The 22,758-nt window shown below is 32.9% G+C and overlaps 1 protein-coding gene across 1 annotated transcript; it reads left to right on the plus strand.

Moving 5' to 3' along the window:
- Positions 1–9,806: 9,806 nt before the first annotated feature.
- On the plus strand, positions 9,807–15,391 carry LOC113510818 (lipase member H-like). The gene is made up of 4 exons (XM_052896390.1): positions 9,807–9,951; positions 11,521–11,766; positions 12,863–13,193; positions 15,328–15,391. The coding sequence occupies exons 1-4, from the start codon at positions 9,888–9,890 to the stop codon at positions 15,371–15,373; spliced, it is 687 nt and encodes a 228-aa protein (XP_052752350.1). The 5' UTR covers positions 9,807–9,887; the 3' UTR covers positions 15,374–15,391.
- Positions 15,392–22,758: the final 7,367 nt, after the last annotated feature.

Raw genomic sequence — 22,758 nt, forward strand, 5'->3', positions numbered from 1 at the left:
TTTTAATGTAATGCTTCTAAGAAAATTTAAGCTTGTTCTGTGTTGTCATTATATATTTTTGCTGCATGAAACTGTTAACATTTTGGTTGAGTTATCCGATATCAAAGGACGGTGGCCAGAAAAACATGCTCTAGACCAATGTGCATTCTTTTGAAATGTCGTACCACTTTCACAAACAATCAAGGTCTTTAAATTTATTACCACTAAAAGCACAATATATTTGAGCTGTTCAAGAGAAGAGTCTTGGCTCAACTGTAACAATGCTGAGCGGGGACTCAGCATTGTTATGAAGAATAGCCGAAATTGTAATTTAGTTTTCTCCTGACGATGCCCGCGTTTCCTCTTAACTATTCCGCTACCCCAACATATAAATGGATAGTTATTACGATATTGTATAATTCATTCATCTTTAAGTAGAAATTTTCAAAAATAATTTTACTGGATACTCACTTTGTAATATAAATCTATATTCCAACTAATCATACTACACTGAGCAACCATAAGGATAATATGATTTATAAATATGATGATAACTAAAATTTCATCCCAACCATCTGGACGAGTGACGGTCCTCCACCGTGCGTTTTTCAAGGCACTTTCTCCCATGCACAACCACTCTTTGGAATCAACTTCCAGCAGCAGTATTTCCGAACCGATACGACAACATAACCTTCAAGAAAAGAGCATATTCCTTTTTAAAAGGCCGGCAGCACACCTGCAATGCCGTAGGTGTTGTGGGTGACCATGGGCGGCGGTAGTCACTTACTATCAGGTGAGCCGCATGCTCGTAAGCCCTCTGCGTTGTAAAAAAAAATTATCCATGAATGCATTCAACCAGAAAGAGAATGTTCTATTCACATACGTGAAACTATCATGATAATGACCTATTTTGTTTCCATCCAAATGTATCATTCCAGTTTGTTTAAGGAACGATTGAAAAAGATAACAATAAACATTTATTAGGTGTTATAATTTATTTGAACTTTTTCCTGAAAATACTTAGATTTTAACGAAATTTCCACAATACACAAGAAGAAAAATCATAATCGTAGCATTAGATATACACGAGTTAACAAAACGTGACATAGATATACTCGTATTCAATTGAATGTATCTTGCAAATTGCTTATGTACATAAATCTATATTTCACTATCGATATATTCGCTTGTAAGAATCACTGATAATACCTATAAATATATCTATATATATGATAATACCCATAGCCTATTCGTATACCATTAATAATGTTAGAGATAATTTAATGTTTGTTTATAGACATACAGATTAAAGTTATTGTATACGCTTTATTTTTTTAATACGAGTATAATGTTGATATGGGATCAATCCTATTGATATTACATTTGCGAAAGATAAATAGATGGGTGGATGTTTATTTTTATCATTTCACGCAAAAATTACTGGACGGATTTGAATGAAATTTGGTGCACGAATAAATTTAACATATAAGGCATTTTAAACAGCGGTAAAGCTGCAAGATGTAGCTAGTAATTTACATTTTTAATTTTGTGTCACTCATTTCGCAGTATAGATGATCGTTATTTTAGAATTTCTATTTGAAGTTGGAACAAATTATTCGAAATGCTTCAGTCAAAGAAATTATTATGAGAAACTAATTATTTTATTAAAATAATTAAAAAGAATTAGATACATAGATCCATTTTTTTCTTTGAAAAAAAATAGTACCCTTTAATAGAATGGCCTGTGGTCACGGCATAGAATGGGCCACCCCATCCTTTCTATGGGTATCGCAAGATGCGACTAAGAGAACGTAATAATCGAGATAGCAGCATCCCTTCTTAAAACTTTAGCAAACCCTAACTGTGGTTGCCAACCCACCTGCCAAACGTGGCAACCACAAGCAACCTCCCCCCCCCCATAAAGGGAGGCCTATGTTCAATACTGTTGAATGAGGACATTTAACAGCTTATATGATGATAATGACACTACTAAAACACTGTTTTTTTTTAATGGATGAGAATGGAATGGTAATCCTACCCGCGCTATCAGTATACACCGGCGGTGTACCAGTGAAGGATGATAGGTGAGGATGAAGTAGATCAGTTAGCCCATCGTGACAAATTCAACAAGAAATGTTCACGATGGTTTCCAGGGGAACCACGTGGAGGTCGACCTAATAAGGCATATTGCTAGCAATGGGGCTGTCAAACTCCATTGCTAACAATCCCTTTCCCCCCACTAAAACACTGTTACTGTTACTACTAAAATACCACAGAATGGCGACTATCATAAAATGGTGGATTACCTTTTTACATCACCCCAAACATGGATATTAAAAAAATATAAGATTCTCTAACTCTTTGCAATACATTTGAGGTCGTTATGAAAAGACTTTTGTAAACTGTGATATAATTTTACGAAAGAAATATATTACTAACCTATACATAAAAAGTAAGTTAATATGGAGACTACTTTATATGAGAAAATACTCTATATTAATAAAAAATATCTATATTAATAAAAAAGCATGTAAAATACGTATGAAATAATTTTCTCCCTATTTATGAAGAACTGATAATAACGTATGACTACGCTGTATGGGACATGCTCTTTGCCTGCCCATTTTGGATGAATTATAAAACAACAACAACAACATTTGATGTCGTCGCTTAATTGAATAATGGGTTATCCTACACTGCGTTTGCTTTTACAGGATCACCACTCGAGAAACTTTCTTTTCCATCAGTTGTCTCGAACTTATATACAGTTAGTTTATTTACTATAACTCGGCTGAAAATAGAATGGTAAACATAAAGTTGTCAAACAACTACAAAAACGCGGCAACGCTGCTTAACTAACCGAAATATCCGGTACAAATAATGTTCGTATTTTATTTATTTCTCGGTCTCTAGTGACAAACATTTCTTGATATTTTTTTACTTCCTCTTCCTTGCATGCGATATCATTTCTGAACGCATACAAGAGGCTGTCAAAATATTCAACTAACTGAAGAATTTACTCCATAACTTCAGCTACTACATAACAAAGGAAAAAGATTAAGATTGTCTCGAGGAGATTGTTTAACCGTAAGGCCGCCTTTTGAATGACTTCACGTTAATTATTTACTGTTTTATTTTTTTAACTGGTGCAATGTATACATATATTACATCTAACTGTATCCTGCCGTTTCAACCGCGATCGTATCGTGATATTGAATAAGTTATAACCCCAAGAAATAAGTAATCAAATACAAAAAAAGTTCAAATCCATCTGGTAGTTATAGAGATTCGCTTAAAACAATTTTTTTCGCTTTATTATCTTCATCATTGTCATATTAGCTGTTAATTGTTTACTTCTGAATGTAAGCTTCCTGTGACAACTGGCAAATTACACTTATGGGGAATAGTTGCCACGCGTGGCAAGCGGGTTGGCACCGCAGTTAGACTTTTGACGATGTTTTAAGACGAACATTCCTCGACCATTAAGTTCTCTTAATCGTCTCTTACGACAACCACGAGAAACGGATGGCTCATTCTATACCGAGACCACATAGTAATATACCTGTGTACATAGACAGAATGTTACCAATACATTTTCTCTTCTGAAATATTTTAAAATGTGCACGCTTATTTAGTCTGTTAAATAAAAAATATTTTAGTGAATTACTTATTTAGATTCCAACAAATATATTCCAGTCTACAATCATTAGCTCTTTGTGACAGCAGTGTACCAGCGCCATCTTAATTACTGAGGTTATTAAACTACCACTTTAAAAATGAATCAAAAATTATTTGTAATGTATGATTTACATATGCCTAATTTCAAATTTAATATTTTAATAATCGGTTGAAAATAAATAATTATCAAAATACCTAATAGACATCGTCATAATTCCTTGACATGATGGATTCATTCGCAGATTATGTTGATAGTATTGTTGGCATCGGCAGAAACACATTTACGGTCACGTGCAATAATAATAATAATAGTATTATTATGTTCACGTATAACATCTTAAGATAGGCTGATGCGTATCTCATACCTCAAATTATATTAAATTATATGCCTCATCTTAATGAGGCAAAACTCTTCAAAGTTTAAGTTCTTATACTAACAAAAATAAATCAAATAAATATTTATTCTATTTGTATATTATAAATGTGAACAAGCTAAGTATATTAGTACATACAATCAAATACCTGTGTTAATTATTTACATATAGGGGGTCGATTCGGAAATGTCTTTGTACCCGTGCACAGCGAGTGACAATTTAGGTTCTTAGGGCGGAAAATAAATGTCTTTCCGACGACAATAAGAAGCTATGAAAGTCACCATATCAGCTGTTAACTATCCACTGCTGCTTTGCTACTTTTAAGTTTCGATGGCGTTCTAAAAAGGACGCTACTACCTATCCTTTGACTATTGAGTTCCTTCCAGAAAAGGAGTGGTTTATTCTATGCCAGGATCACACGGCATATGAAAAATATGAAAGATTGAAAATCTATAATTTTGTTTTACATGGATTCTATTAAATTCGTAAAGTTTGTTACAATTTAAAAAAATATTTTTTTGTCTATTATAATATAATATTATTTTGTTTATACATATCGATCATTATCCGAATTATCATTGCTATCATATTTGAGTTCTAATAAAAATTATAATGGCGATCTATTATATTATATAGGACTATTATTACATGAGCATTATTTTCGAACATTTGTTTCATCATCATTGCAGCTATTACGAGTAATTTGCTCAATACCTAATATAGACCTCCCATAAAAGAGGGGAAGTTGGGACCATTACTTATGGCAGTTTATTATAGACTACCATAAATTGTGCTTGGTACGTGCGCGCCAGAGTTGGTTCCAGTTCTTACGCGTCTTTTTCGGCTCTGTTACTCATCAGGTATAGTCCCAAAGTTTTTGAAGACGGCTTTGGTGCATCCGATCCCTCAAAAGGGAGATCGCTCAGATCCAGCTAACTATAGCTATCACTTCTTGCGAAAGTTATGTAATCTATCATTAATCGTCAACTGCTCCGGTACCTAGAAGAGTACCGGCTGATTTTTAATCGCTTTTACAGCTTTCAATAGAGACGCTCGAGCGATGATCTTTTAGCTTATTTAACACACCGATAGGCAGTAGCTTTAGCGTATTAGTTTGGGTATTGCGAAAGCCTTTGATTGGGTGTGGCATAAAGCGCTGCTTTCAAAACTACCTTCGATTGGGTTGCCTGCAAGATTCTGCGATTGCGTCGCCAGCTTTCTCGAGGAACATAGCATTTTTTTTTTTTTGGGTGAAAATGGTATGGTAACCCCGCCTGCGCTATCGATATACTCTGACGGGGTACCAGTGAGAGATAATAGGTGAGTCATGATAGTTTCCAGTGGGAACCGCGCGGAGGTCGACCTGATAGGATATATTGATAGCAATGGAGACTAACTTCCTTATTACTAACAATCCCTTCCCCCCTCTATGTGCTTAGTTAGAATACCAATAGTGTACAAATTTTCATTAAATTTTGTTAAATGGTTTTTGCGTGAAAGATTAACAAACACCCATCCATTTATCTATCCACCGTTACAAACTTTCACATTTATTATAATAATAGGATTTAAACGGTTTAATAATGACACGCTCAACTATCATTATAAACTGACATATTTGCCTCGTCTAAATTTATCTATGTCTGGCACAGACCAATATCGTCAGCAAAAAAAATTAAGGCTAAAAAATAATACAGATCTCTGTACTTTAAGAATGGAATTAATCTTATCGTTGGATTGGCTACTTATTTCATCGTCATTAGTAAAGATTAAATTAGCTAAAAGTAAATGTTAGGTTAAAAACGTTATAGAAACAAAAATTATTGGTTATCAACTATTTAAATGACTTTTATATACTGATAATATTAATTGTTACTTCATAGCGTGACTAATCCTTATCGCTAAAGGTTTATATAAAGGGCATTGTGTAAATAACTACCGTTAAATAACAAATATATCGTGAAATTATAATTTTACACTTATACTAAAATTAAAATTAAACAAAATAAAAAATCTTATCCTTATTTTCATCTGTTTTATTTTATAACATTTTATTTACATAACATTCAAAACAAAGTGTTATACGAATGTAATATAATAATAATATGTAAAAAACAAATAAATTATATTATTTAAAAAAAAACATTTTGTTCCATTTATTCTTATCTTTTTTTTTTATACAACTTAGAACGACAAACAAGCTTACGGCCCACCTGGTGGAAAGTGGTAACCGTCGCCTATAGACATGAGCAGTACCATGGACATAACAGAGTATACTGTTCATTTCGTCCATGATACCCCCCATGCGTTCCATTCATTTATCTACCAAAATTATATGAAATTATGACGTTTGCCAATCACGTTTAAATAGCTGAATGGATTTTATTGAAATATGAAATACAGATAGATCTCAATATTTATATTTTAAGTCACGTGGGCGAAGACACAAGTTATAGCTAGTTAATTTGCTTTATTTATTGATTATATTGTAGAAAAGAAAACTTAACAACTTATAATAGTGTTTGTTATCTGTTACAACTAATCAACCAACTGTTACGACATAAACTATTAGTGTTAGTATTTTGAATATTTGTTGGATTTAAATAAAATTTGGCTAGATGTTCTAGATAATTTTTTTTTTTTTCTAATTGCAACATACACCAAATAACAGGTTTACATATTCATAAAAATTAAAATGTTCCCATCACAGATTTTAATCCTAGTGATCATACAATCTAGATAGATAGATAGATACTCTTTATTGTTTCCTCCAAAAGATTACAATAGTAAACTTAATATAAATAATTACAATAAATAATCACAATGAGAAAACAATGGGTGACCTTATCGCTAAGAGCGATCTCTTCCAGGCAACCTAATTAAGGATTTAAAGTAGGTACCTACTATATGCTATATCTATGTATATCTTCATTCTGATGAAGACTTACCGATGGAATTGAAGCAATTGTCAGTAACGACAAACATTGTAGACAAGTTTATTAAATTAACAGATATATATTAAGTCGGAATTTTGAAATATGTTAGATGATGCACTTTATTTATTCAGTTAACTAACCGTGGAGAATAAAATTATTTTTCTGACTGTACTTATATAAAAACTAAATATACAGTATAAAAATATACATATAAAATATTCATAATTATATTTATAACACACCCAGTGCTTTCGTCTAAACTTATAATTTTATATAGGCACGACGATTCGTTAAAATATTACCTACTTACATATTTACATAAATTTATTTTAAATATTAAAATAAAATGCGTTTATTGATATTTTATTTTATTATTTCTGGTAAGTAATTACAATGTTTTTAATATTCTTTAGACAATTAAGCGAATAGTTTGATCAAATTAAATTAAATTCCATTTTTGTAATAATTTTATTTCCTTTTTTTTTAATACGTAGATATTTATTTGTTACTATTACAGTATGTACTATTTAATTTGCTCTGTTTAATTTGAGAATTGATTGGGTTGCATTGTGCTACATAATTACATACCGCTATCTAATCAAATACATATTATTACATTTGTTGCATAGTATTTGTTATATTTTTTTTTATTTGACGTTAAACTTAGTAACGCATTAAAATTTCCACGTTCAAATATGCTCATCATAATATCAGTATGATGAGTATCACATTTATCACAACAGTAACTGTAACAGGGGGTAAAGGAATTGTTAATAATGGAGATTAGCATTATTAACAATTATTGCTAGCAATATATATCCAGTTAACCTCCACGCGATTTCCCCTGGAACCAATCATCGTAATTAATTCTTGTTAAATTCACCACGATGAGCTAACTGACCTGCTTTCATGCTCGCCTCTTATAACTCACTGGTACTCTTACAGAGTATACCGATAGCGCAGGGGGGGAGAAGCTACGATTTCACTCCATAAAAAATAACTAGAAAAATCCTTCTGACTGCCTATAAGCAATTACAGTAATGAACATGTTATTTTATTATTTATATCTTTTTATTTTATTTATAATATTATTATTTTGCAGTATTTAAGATACTCGTGCAGTCGCAAGAAAAATGCAACGACCAAAATAGTTTGCTACCAGATAACTCGGTTCGTTATTTAGATTATGTGGATGATTATGGCAATTCACATGTCATAGACTCGAAAGAGACTCCAAGTCTTAAATTGCAAGATTCAGTTAAGCCTGATGTTCGTTTTCTTTTATATACAAGTTAAGTACATTATTTTTGTTGCCACAGCGCAACGTTACTCTTAATTAGATATGGGTAACACTGTGCTATGCCGCGCAATTCCGCCAACACACTTCACTGCGCTGTGTCAATGCCATGCGATGTGTCAACTCTTCTTTAAAATAAAATGGCGCACAGCGCAGTAGTGAGAAATATGAAATGAATTCGGAGAAATAAGTTAACTTATTGGATTTATGAGTACTAAAAAAGCATATAAATACACTAATTTATATGAATGAGTACGGAGACTAAAAGGAAATCTGGAATCAGACTAAAGGACTTTTTTTTCGTCACATATTTTTGGCATATGTCAAAAAAGTACAGTACAACGATACAGGTTGTCCCAAAGATTTCTTTGTTCTTAGAAATATCCCGCGCACCACAGCGCAATTTTAAGTTAATGAGTCGACGCAATGGGATGCACCTGAGGTACTAAGTTGACGCAAGACATATCGTTGTCTTACTCATGTCCACTATTTATAAGGAAGATTTATATTTTATTTAAAATATTGCTTTCTTCATTGCATAGAGTTTGTTTTTTTTTTTATTATAATATGATTTGGAATATAGAAGCTCTTCTAACAAAGGAGTCGCCGCTATTAATAATTATAATTATCAACAGAAATACAAGAAATACAAAAAAAAACTTTATTCCCATCCTTCCTTTCATGTTTACGCATGCACACAATTTTTGGTTCACGCTGACGAGGTTCTAGGAAAGATGATAGGGAGAGATGATAAGTGAAGGTGAAGTCAAGTCAGACTATCACGACGAATTCACTACGATGCTACCAGACATTTTTTTATGGGTGAAAATGGTATGGTAACCTCGCCTGTGCTAACGAGATACGCTGGCGGAGCACCAGTGAAGGGTGATCGATGAGAATGAAAACAGGCCAGTTAGCCCATCATGATGAATTCATCAGGAATTAACCATGATAGTTTCCAGGAAGAACTACGAGGAAGTCGACCTGGTTGGATATATTGCTAGCAATAAGATTCTCAGTCTCCATTACTAACAATTCCTTTCCCCCAAAGTACCAGACATATTGCTAACAAAGAGACCACTAATCCCCATGAATGACATTCTCCCTCGCCCGCACTGAATTGTTAAGTATATAATTACACTTACGTTAACGGTTATAATATAAATGTTACCTAGATTTCATTTTCGGTACTCAATACATAGTGATTGTAATTGGAGTAATAATAAAGTTAAAATAACAGATTAAATATATAACAGAACAGGACAGGGCAGGGTAGTACGGGACAGGATAGGGCAGGACAGGACAGAGCAAAACAAGGCAATTCTATTCAAAATAAAATTTTATTGCTGTGTACATATAGCAGTAAACATTTCATTGGAGTATAACTTTTTTACATAAATTTCAAGTTATACCCTATCGGGCATGCAACAATTTTAGAATAGGTATTTATATAATTAATTATATAATTACCAAAACATACTAAAATTAGTATGAATAAACTATAGCGAAGTAAAAATGTCTGAAATTGTTATTTTTAGGAAAAATCCATTTTACGAGCAAATATTAGTAGATGGTAACCGGAACTCCATTTACGTGTCGCACTTTAATGCACGTGTGCCGACCATGGTTATTGTTCATGGTTGGCAAAACAGCCCATATGTAGGTCTCAATCCTGTTATCCGAAATGGTAATTTATTTTTTATAATACTTAGAATATCAAAAAACTAGACGGCCTACATTCCAACATTGTATTGCATTGCATGGCTACAAGGACATACGTTGAAATCTTACTAATATTTTTAAAAATTTGTAAAGGTATTTGGATGTTCGTCACTCTCTCACGCTTAACCTGTTTAACAGATTTGGAAAAAATTTGGGTAAACAGGTAGGTTATATGCTTATTTAATAAATAATATACTTTATATACTAATGTACATGAAAAATCTCGTAAATTAAAATCGCGTGAAACAGTTTTTTTTTTAATGGATGATAATGAAATGGTAATCCCACCCGCGGTATCGGTATACACCGGCGGGACACCAGTGAAGGATGATAGGTAAGGATGAAGTAGGTCAGTTAGCCCATCGTGACGAATTCAAAAAGAATTGTTCACGATGGTTTCCAGGGGGAACCACGTGGACGTTGATCTAATAAGGCATATTGCTAGCAATGAGGCTGTCAAACTCCATTACTAACAATCCCTTTCCCCCCCCGCGTGAAACAGTTAGTATCACTGTTTTTATTATTTCATTTACGAATTAACTTTATTACTTCAATTCATCGCCGTTTACTCTTTTTTTTTTTTTAGCGTAACAGTTGAATGGTAAAAAATGCCATTAGAGATTAAATCCACTCCGTAGACATTTTTTAATGTATGCAAAAGTATAAATAAATAAACGAATTTCTTAAAATTGGTAATGATAGCAATCAGACGCGTAAGCCTATATGATTGGCATCTTTTGTAATTTCAAACACGAGACTGTTCACAATCCAGTCTTTCTGTATGTATGTAACGCGATATCTTTGCCAATTCCGAGTGGAATTTGATAATTATTTATTGCAATCAATTGGGTTTACACCCGTAGAGGACCATCATAATAATATGAATTTTGTCGATAGAAATCGTTCCTTTTGCAGGTGTCTTAAATTTTTTAATCATCGTTTAGAAATAATTATAAGTACGATTTACTGAACATAGCCTAATCCTACTAATATTATAAATATGTAAATGTTTGAATGTTTGTTACTCAACGACGCATAAACAAATGAACGCATTTGAGTACAAATGAAAATAATCTGGATTAACAAATAGGATCCTTATCGCAAGCAAACCCATGATTTATAGCTAGTCATGCAGTATGCATTATAAAGCTAATGATTTTCAGGTAAATGTTATATGAAAATATAACATTTACCTATATCATAAAAATACTAACTAATCTAATCTAAACTATAAAAAATAATAAGAAATTATCCTCTTTTTATAAAGAATATAACATAAAAATTAAAAAAAAAAACCTAATAGACATAAAACTATTGGATTAAATTTTACTCTCATGTTTATGATACTTACTTAAAATGACCATTAAATTAACGGCACACCTGATATAAAGTTATTAGTATATTTAGTTTTCTATAAATATGAACAGCACGTAGACGACAGAATAATTATACCGTGATATCATAGTATCCCATCATTTCATTTTATTTAGTAAATATTTACTTTTGGTATAAATGTGAAATTTTATTTTCACAGCGTATTTATCAATCAGTGACGTAAATATTATAATTTTGGACTGGCGATCAGTTGCTCATCTGAATTACGTTAATTCTGTGATGGGTGTCCCTGAAGTTGGGAAGGCATTAGGGCAGTTCTTGGCCTTCCTCAGTTCAGACACTAGTACCCCATTTAGTCGCATACATTTAGTCGGGCACAGTTTAGGGGCACATGTCGTTGGAAATGCTGGAAGACAGTTGAATGGGAGAGCTGCTCGAATCACAGGTAAATTTTATTGTTTTTATTATGAAGGCTGTCTGAAAACTCTTTACAATCGAGGGCAACACCCTCACATAAATAGTAATAGTACTTATTTTTATGTTCATTTTGAGACTTTCAAAATATAACAAACTAGTGCTCCGGCCCGGCTTCACGTAAAATTTTTTGAAAATACCATATAACGCGTTACTCGCTGATAATATAGCTTTTATCGTTTTTCAAATCGGTTAAATAGTTTTTTAGTTTGTCCATACACACAACATACAATTAAAAATTTCCTCTTTAGTAACATTAGTATAGAAGTATAGATACACATACAATCTCAATTTCATGTTATCAGTAAGGATCAACAACTTTGTCTATTTTCTTAAATGGCATTTTCCTTATCAATGATATATTTTCAAATACCTCATCATAATTCATAAGCTGAAAAAATAAACTATAATAATTTTTACTGAAGAAAATTATGAATAATAACTCGACTTAGTAGATATAAAATTACTATCGGTACTGCGCTACACATATTGGCCTTTTCCTAAGCACAAAACTTTAAATAGTTCCCATATTTTATCCAAATGCGAGTAAATGTAAATCTAAAGTAATTATAGTCGATTCTGACGCGTCATGTCTCTAAACCTATCTCTAATTTAAAGTTGATATTACAGCAAAATCTTTATTGTGTAAATTTCTAATATATTTAAGTTAAAATTATTATAATTTTTGTATTTTATTATATTTTATCGTCTTTTTTTTATACAACTTAAAATGGCAAAAAAGCTGACGGCCCATCTGATGGAGTGGTAACCGTCGCTTATAGACATGAGCAGTACCATGGACATAACAGAGTATAATGTTTCACCCATGCAACCCGCCAAGCGTTGCCATTCCTGAGGACTCAGGTGTTATTCCTCCATACCCTGTAAATTCACTGCCATATTCCACCCTTCAAACCGGAACACAGCCATGCAAAAAGAATTGCTTCACGGTTGAAACACGAATGGGACAGAGGTACCCAAGCAAATGACATTTGTACAAAACTCCCTCTGGTAAAGTAAGTATATTCAAACATTTTACTACTAATAAACTCCTTAACAAATTTCAGGTTTAGATCCAGCAGGTCCTTTATGGTTTATGAATCCAAATAGATTGACAAATACTGATGCAATGTACGTCGAAGCTATTCATACAAATGGATTTGCTCTCGGTACATATATGGAACTGGGTGACGCTGATTTCTACCCAAACGGCGGACTTATACAACCTGGTTGTTTAACTTCATCGTGTAGCCACTCCCGTTCATGGAAGCTTTTCGCTGCATCCATTTTAAATAAGAAATTCGTAGCACACAAATGTGAGAATAAAATTGAAATGCTCATCGACTCATGTTCAGGTCCAGAGTTAGAAATGGGTAATACAAATTTAAATAAAACAGGGTAAGTCTCTTAATACATCACCAAAAGCCTAACTTAAGGATTATAGTTTTATTTTAATGCATGATTAATGGGATGGTAACCCCGCCTGCGCTATCAGTATACGCTGGCGGGGCACCAGTGAGGGATGATAGGTGAATAATGAAAAAAGCAGGTCAGTCAGCCCATCGTGATGAATACACCTGGAACTCAGCACGATGGTTTCCAGGGGGAACCGCGTGGAGGTCGACCTGACAGGGTATATTGCTAGCAATTGGACTGGTAGCTCGCATTACTAACGATCCCTTCCCCCCTAAGGATTATAGTTACAATTATATTTTTATTTTTTCAATAATTAAACTATAATAAGTACATTTACACTAATTTCCCAGTTCTCAAGTTAGGATAGCCTGTGTTATAAGATATCAAATAATAAATATCTGAAGCCATATTCATAATCCGTAACACTTGAATCCAAGCTAATTAAAAAAAATCATTTGCGACTGACCCAATCGGAAATTAAACCCGGGATCTCATCTAGGCAAAGCAACATTGCCTCCACTGCACCACGGAAGTCATCATTAAATATATAATGTAATATCGTAGCTATTTTCAAAAAATTTGGCAAATAGCCATATCCTATAGATGTGTAGTATGATATCTTTTTTTTTAATTAATATTATAAACAGGTAAAATTAAAGTTTTTGTTTAGTTTAGTAACAGATAAATTAAAAAATGCTTAATCACTTTTTTCCCCCTAATAGAAAACTATATTATTTGTAAATATGAAAACCTACAAAAACAAAATTAAACATTTTCACCTTGCTGCCTGCGCAGATCTTACCTTGACATGTCTTATCTTCATAAGTTAGTGAATAATCACATTGATTGCCTGCCTCTACTGGGGAAACTAGATTACAATGTACCTACTAGAGTGCCGCGGCATCCTTGTAATCTATTTAAAAATGCAGCTTGCCGAACAAACTTGGGTCGCGAATCACCTATCGTCCGCATAACGCGTCTGTATAACGATATTGTAAAAACCAAGCCTGAACTTGATATTCACTGCGATAGTCACTCTGTATTCATGACTAAATTAAAGTGTTGATATACCTCCCCATTACATTATATTTATTTATATTTTATAATAATTTGAATACAATTTCCATTATTTATATTATATTATTATTCATATTGTTAATATCTTTACTCATTTAATAATTTAATTATATTTTAATGTTTGTCAAACACAAGGCATGCTGTGGTTGCCTATAAATGTAAGAACGGTGAGATCTGAGCTGCCAGTGTATTGTATTAAAACTTAGCTTTATTGTAGCTGTATCTTATGTTGGTAATCCTGTAAATAAATAAATAAATAAATAAATAAATAAGTAACAGGGACAGAAATTGTTTAAAACAGAATTTGTATTTCTATAAGAAATGCAATAATGTAACCTCGATTGATCTTGGTGATATACCTGAAGTAAATCACCAAGATCAAATAAAAAAAATACATATTAGTTTTAAAAATTCTTTCATCTACAAAAAGCTACATTATTAGCAAATAACATGGGCTTTAATTTATTTTCAAAAATCATACGAAGCCAGATGGTTATTAAAAAATATAATAACAATAAAACAAAAGGGCTGATTCATACTTTATAATAGTTGTTGGTTATAATCATTATCATCATCATATCAGCCTTTAACTGTCCACTGCTGAACATAAACCACCCCCTTGGGGGGAGGGGGGGGGGATTTGCCAGTAGTTGCCACGATTGGTAGGTAGATTGGTAACCGCAGTCAAGCTTTAGAAATGTTTTAAGAGGGACGCTGCTGCCCATCCCTCGCCCTCCCTTAGCCAGCTCTTACGATACCCACGGGAAAAGAAGGGGTGGCCTATTCTATGTGGGGACTATACGGCCAATATATGTTTTGAATTAATGAATATTTATTTGCAAGAAATATGGTAAATATACAGATAGATAAAATAATATTAAGTCCACATATTTCGTCACAATTAGGCATGCAATATTTTAAATATTTAAATATTAAATTAACAATTCTTATAAAAAAACAATATGTCGATTATATTGGTTATAATGATATAAATTAATATTTTTTACCTTTAATTATTATATTAATTCTGTATTTTCAGGCGCGGTGTATATCGAGTGGATATTAGTGACGTATATCCATATTAAAAATATTATTAAATTCAATGTCTTTATATATTGTATAGTTTCTTCATTTTGCCCTTTTCGGTGGTTAATTTTTATTATTTTAAAATTTCAAAACAGTAAGTCCTATAAATAGATTAAGTATACATATATTAATATGATTATATTTAGAGGTGGTATTGTATTGTAACAAACTATATGTAACATTATCGATGTACCAATAAATAAATAACTATCCGCCTGTATTTGTGCCGTGAAGCAGTTGTGAATGGCTGTGGAGTATGGCGGTGAAATTACTGGGTACCGAAATAGGGTCATGATACTCGGGAATGGCAATGCACTAGATTTATAATGGGTATCACAGTGATGCCCATACAATTTTACATATCTATTGGCGACGGTTACTACATTCCATCAAGTGGATCGTCAACTATTTGCTATTCTAAGTGTCACAAAAGAAAATTGTTTTATATTTCAGATATTAAACAAATACAGTAGAATTTTTGTGAAATTTTCAAATAGCAACGTTTAGGTCGGGTTTAGGATCGAAATAATATTTGAAAAAAAAAATTATTATACGATGAAAACTTCGGGTGATTTAAATAAAATATTGGCAAAAGTTCAACTCATGCGCCATCCGTCGCTGAAAGATTTGATTTTGAAAAGAAATTTATCTTCCAACTTTCAACATATTGAAGCAATCAAATAAAATAGAGATTTTATTCGGGTGGAGTCCTTAACATTCGAACTATACTTGGATAGTTTCATTTAGGCTAGCTCCCCGCCCCGGTACTTATATAGAGATATTTTTACGTAAAATTTTCAATGTTCCGTATGCTTTTCCAAACTTTTTTTTTTTCATATAAATCTTGTTCTATCAATTGCAAAAGACCACAAAAAAGAATTATCTAAATATATGTATCCGTTCTGAAGTAATGAATATTCTCCTACATACATTCCACAATTAATTGTTATTTACAATCGAATATTTAAGGATAGATTCATAAATTGTTTATAATTACTCTTCTTTTAAGTAGTCAGAGGCAGTTGAGTTTATTGTAACACATCATAACACATGACATGTCCACATTTCGTTAAATTTATGGTTCCAACAAACAAAGAGCGAGATAACCTTTATTTATATATTTTTTATACCACTGAGGTAGCAAACAGTCCACCTGATGGTAAGCGGTTACTGTAGCCTATGAATGCCTGCTATGTTAAGAGCATTACACGCGCATTGCCAACCCTGAAAGAACCAATTTACCTCTTTTTTGAAGAACCCCATGCTGTTGTCTCTTGATCTAGGCTCTAAGGTATGTGGGTGAACTCCCTATCGATATTCCTAAAACAACAAGCTGACAGTCCACCTGCTAGAAATTAATAACCGCCGGAGAGGGCGGGGGAGGTTAATGTTACTACCAGCCTCATTGCTAACAATATAACCTGTCAGGTTGACCTCCTCGTGGTCTCCCCTGGAAACCATCGTGGCGAATTCCAGGTGTGTTCATCACGACGGACTAATTGACTTGTCTTTTTCATCCTCACCTATCATCCATATCATCATAAATAAACAATGATTCATCACTTAAACAGAGTTTTGTTAAACATTAGGTAAAACACTGTTTAGATAAAAAGTGTTTTAAACTATTATTTTGATAAGGCGGACGGAATCTATAGAAATAAAGAAAATACATTACTAGCTAAGAAAAATATCAAAGCACATTATCCATCGCAATCTGCTACATAGTTTTGTCTCCTTTCACGTCCATTACAATACGAACCACTTGGTAAAACAAGAAATGAAAAAAGTTGGACTTTAATCAACGACTTTGTGGCCACTAGCGTCTGACAAAGTTTTTTGTCTCCGTCCAAACTTAAAAATACCGACATCTGTTAGATATTCTTTTAACGTAAAATAAATGACAAAGCTCTTTTGTAAAAAACTAGGTATTATTGGATTTTGTATTGTTACATGTTATATGAATAGGCTTTACTAACGACTTTATCCGCATGACCGGGATATATTTTTTCCATCCCGAACAGTACGTTAATTAAAACACCAAAAGGTAACAAACAAACTCACTTTTTATATTTATATTAGCAAGAATTAAACATGTCTCCACATGGTAATGAATATTTATTCATATTTCAGTAAAAGTGATTATTTTAAAATATAAATAAATACGTATATTGTAACGAATATTAAAAAAAAAAACTTTGTTCCCCTCAAAAAATGAAGCAGTTACATAACAATATGTATGAATACATAAAAAAAAATATTGTAAGTGCAGCCCTATCGTTCAAAATTATAATTTCTGTTTAGGTAAACAGGCGTTTGGCGATTTGTAAGCTTGTCTAACATATTTGTAAGAATACCTGAGTTAGTACATTATTCTTTAGGCGGGTGGTCAATTCCTATAATTACCCTCAAATAAAAAAAAAATGTTTTTTTTTATTATTATAAGTTTTTATACTCGATTAACCACAGTAATCATAGTACTCTCTTATCTATCCATACTTCTACATCGTCCATACTTATACATAATTATATCAATACAATAAAGATTTTACAATAACACCTAAATATATATATTAATAGATATTTGTTAATCGATACATAATTATTGTAGGCCTCAAAGTCATTACCAAACTATATATAAACACTCAATATGTATAATAACAAATATATTATACATTGTGTATAATAGTATACAAATAACACAAATGGAATATAATTTTCTTACATTATACAAAGAGAAAATCAATATCGCTTACGAAGTTCGTAAGCACGATTTTGTGGGACGTGTTCGCAATAGGGTGCTACGGAGGGTAAGGCCCTTACACTAGTAACTCTGCTTGGCCTCGAATACGAATCGTCACATAATGAGACCGTGAAAAACACTCGCTCCTCGCAGCTTCTCACTACCCGCTCTCTCGACTCTATAAACGAACGAACGTAACATTACAATCAGGCGATTACGGTCGCTAATTCGATTAGAATAGGGACGAATTCCGCTCACCCCTACCTACTTACTCAGGAGTGATACTTTGTCGAATGGTTATATGATATTCTGATAACATTTGAGAAATAATATGTGATGTTTGTGCTCGCGCGGAGACACTCGTTTATCGTTTAAGAAGTGCGATGACAGTACAGGTAACCATGTAGATTTTGATGTACAGTCTTATATTATCGGAAAAGTTTTATTATTAAAATCCTTGACTTTTGGCTCTTGGCGGACAAGAACATATTAGGTAAGTCTCTTTTGATACGTCAGCATTGATATAATCTTTTCCGTTTAGGCTTAAATCCAATGAATAAGTCCCGGGGCTTGACGAAAACTCATTTAATTTTCACTCTGATACCACAGCTTGTTCGCTCGGCGGAGAATAAAAAGGAATAATAAAAAATAAAACAACGCGAAATAATATGAAAATCCTGTTTAATTATTGGGGAAAAAATTGAATTTTTGTCAGAGGACTAATATTGTATATTTTCTACAAAGCTAATTCACTAAAATTGGCTGTACACTAATTGTATCGAATTTAATATATTATTTTGGATGACTCGCTTTTTATATATAATCTAAGATTTTATATTACTGTAAAAGGAAAGAAGCTAATTTTTTACAGTAGTTAACTTTTCTAGTACTGTAAACGAAACTCATATGTACCATGTCTAAGATTAGACCTTACTACTAACCCGGCCCGACTTTGTACGGTTTTTTTTCTATTTACACCTCATATTGTATGAAATAGAATATGAGGTGTAAATATAAATGTAAATATACTCAATGAGAATGTAGCTTTTAACAGGTGAAATAATTTTTAAAATTGTCTAAATAGTTTTTGTCTTAATTTATTATGTCAAATATTTTCCTCTTTATAATATTAAGATTAAATTTGAAATAAATAAAATGATGTACATATTAATATAGCAATAAGTATATCTTACCACATGCCGTGCCGTACCGTGTATATCCGACATAGAATAGGCTACCCCTTCCTTTTTCGTGGATGTCGTTAAAGGCGACTAAGGGAAGGAGAGGGATGGGCAGTAGCGTTCCTCTTAAAACATCTCCAAAGCCTAACTGAGGTTGCCAATTGCCTGCCAAGCATGGCAACTAGGTACTAGTAAAATCCCCCAAAGGAAAGGCTTATGTTCAGCAGTGGACAGTTTTTTTTTTATTGGATGAAAATGGAATGGTAACCCCGCCTGCGCTAACGGGATACGCTAGCGGGGCACCAGTGAAGGGTGATCAAAGAGGATGAAAACAGGCCAGTTAGCCCATCATGATGAATTCATCTGGAATTAATCATGATAGTTTCCAGGGGGAACCGCGAGGAGGTCGACCTGGTTGGGTATATTGCTAGCAATGGGATTCTCAGTCTCTATTACTAACAATCCCTTTCCCCCCAGCAGTGGACAGTTAGAAGCTGATATGATGATTTGATATCGAATTACAAATCATTTTAAATAGATTTTAAACCGACCTAAGAATGAAAATCGTGGTTAAATCGTTACTGCAATTTAAAATTCCAATAGGAAAAAGCAAGGCTATCACTATTCCGCTTTCGGCATAACTCAGCGAAATATGATTTTTCTTTAGAGCTCGCATTCTATCGAAGTGATGCAGTAAATATTCATGAAATGGAACGTTTCGTTTGCGTACTATATTATATGCAGTCGGGTAAGAAGCGAGGAGAGAGCTGAATGTCTTCACAGATACCTCTACCTTTGAATGGTGACCATTTCGCATTACAACATATAATTCTTATAATGATATACTATTATAATATTATAATAAAATTGATGTTTCTAGTGCATTAAGTTTCATATTATAATGATTCGAAGCCCTCTGGACAACCGTACAAGTTTACCAGAGGGAAACTTTGTACAAAAGTCGATTGCATGGGTACCTCTGTTCTATTCACGTTTCTACCGTAAAGCAGTTGTACTTGCATAGCTGTGTTTCGGTTTAAAGGGTGGGTATGGCGTGAATTTACAGGGTGCAGAAGAATAACATCTGAGTTCTCAGGAATGGCATCGCATTGGGGGTATCATGGGCGAAACAGTATACTCTGTTTTATCCATGGTACTGCTCATGTCTCTAGGCGACGGTTACCACTTTCCATCAGATCGGCCGTCAGCTTGTTAGCCATTCTAAGTTGAATAAAAAAAAAAAGAACAATTTTCAATGCTTTACTAAAGATGTTTATAAATAAATAATTTTAATATACGAGTAATTTATTGTACGCTAATGACTAATTCGTAATTGCACGATTTTTTAATACCTTTAAATTCTACACATTTTCATTATAATACTAGCACTAAAAGAGTGCTATGCACTGTTACGAGTCTAATGCAATTAGCGGTAAATGGGATTTATTTATGCAACTTAGAATGGCAAACAAGCTGACGGCCCACTTGATGGAAAGTGGCAACCGTTGCTTATAGACATGGGCAATACCATGGACATAACAGTGTATACTGTCTTACCCATGATACACTCCATGCGTTGCGAATCCTGAGCACTCAGCTGTTATTCCTCTGTATCCTGTAAAATCACTGTTATATCCCACCCTTCAAATCGGAACACAGCCATGCGAACATAACTGCTTCACGGTAGAAACACGAATGATATATAAATACTACTAACACATTACGTCACGAAAAAACTTCTAAACTAATCGAATATGATTATTATTATTATTACAGTCGTGTACCTAAAAGTTTAACTTTAAATCTGGTATATATATTATCTTGATGTGCCATCTAGTAGTGGTATATTTTTTTTGATGGGTGAAAATGGTATGGTGACTCCGCCTGCGCTAACGGGATACGCTGGCGGGGCACCAGTGAAGGATGATAGATGACAATGAAAACAGGCCAGTTAGCCCATTATGATGAATTCATCAGGAATTAACGTAATAGTTTCCAGGGGGAACCGCTGGGAGGTCGACCTGGTTGGGATATATTGCTAGCAATGGGATTCTCAATCTCCGTTACTAACAATCCCTTTCCCCTCAGTAGTGGTATATTAAATTTGTTTACTTATTTCTAAAATCCACGTGTACGATGTAGTAGACAAAAATACAAATATTATATATATAAAAATATCGTTTACCAACTGCATCTTGCGACTTTGTCCACGTGAACGAGGATAAAAATTAATCCCCCCCATCCTCCCATTCTTCGTGTTAACCCAGGATATAGTGATCTGTATACCAAATTAAATTTAAATCCATTTATCCCATTCAGCTTAATTAAATAACAAACATTTAAACAAACTTTCACATTTATAATATGAACTGTATTATTATCATGACAATCCTTAATAATATTGAATATAAATGTTAAAATGAGTTTGTTTGTTTGTTATCTCTTGAAGCTTTCACGGCTTAACCAATCGATATGAAATTTAGTAAACACGTACTAATAATAATAAATTTAAATAAGGTAGTCCTATAATGTATAAAGTTTCGAGCCTATTTAGCAATTTACAGAATAGCATGCAAATGTCACATTTTGGTAGGAACTTATTAATTTATGCATCGACGACAACTACCTATACTAGATATTTATGTATTCTTTTTTTTTTAAATCGTCTATCGAGTAAAAGCTTTTGCTAAGTAACCATTTACGTAATCCAATTTTAAATTTGTTTATTGGAAGTTCCTTTATATATGGATATATTATTAAATATTTTTAAAAACATCATGTAGGATTTTTTTCAATAAACAGCTTGTTTATTAAAAAAAATTGTATTGGTGACTAGTTTTTGAGGGTATCTTGCGCTTCTTTCTATTTATTCTGTTGTTTCTATGAACACGTGTTTATTTAATTTAACAAGTATACCCACTTCGAATACATGGAATGGAGAAGGATTATAGGCTACTTTAATTTCGGTTAAACAATATATGGCAGTCACGCAGACGAATTCACGGATAAACGCTAGTATCATAAATATTTGTCTATATTCCATATGTATCATATACAAAAAACATAATTTCGTATATAAAAAAAAATTAAATTCTATAATTTAGACAAATTCACATTGGGAATTTACAAATGTTTAACAGAAAACACTGAATTGATGAAACGATAATCATTATTAATATGTAAAAAATGCCTGCCAGATAACGCAAAATAAACATTCGACCTTTTTGCTCCACAGTCCGGAAGCCATCGTGTTAATTACTCTGCCTATTACATTGTAGAGAAACTAAGAAAAGTGCGAACGATTGCGTCGTGAAACGTCCAAGATAACTTGGACGGGACGTGATCTCTTGAACGCCAACTGCTGCCCAGCGATACGTGACGCAGACTTCCCAACGCCCAATTTCCATTGCCCTTAATTAAATTTACCTAGCCACTTCTCAATTTCTGTACGTAATGAAAATCG

Source organism: Galleria mellonella, unplaced genomic scaffold, assembly GCF_026898425.1.
Source record: "Galleria mellonella isolate WM207_F2 unplaced genomic scaffold, CSIRO_AGI_GalMel_v1 utg32, whole genome shotgun sequence".
In the NCBI taxonomy this organism is placed as follows: domain Eukaryota; kingdom Metazoa; phylum Arthropoda; class Insecta; order Lepidoptera; family Pyralidae; genus Galleria; species Galleria mellonella.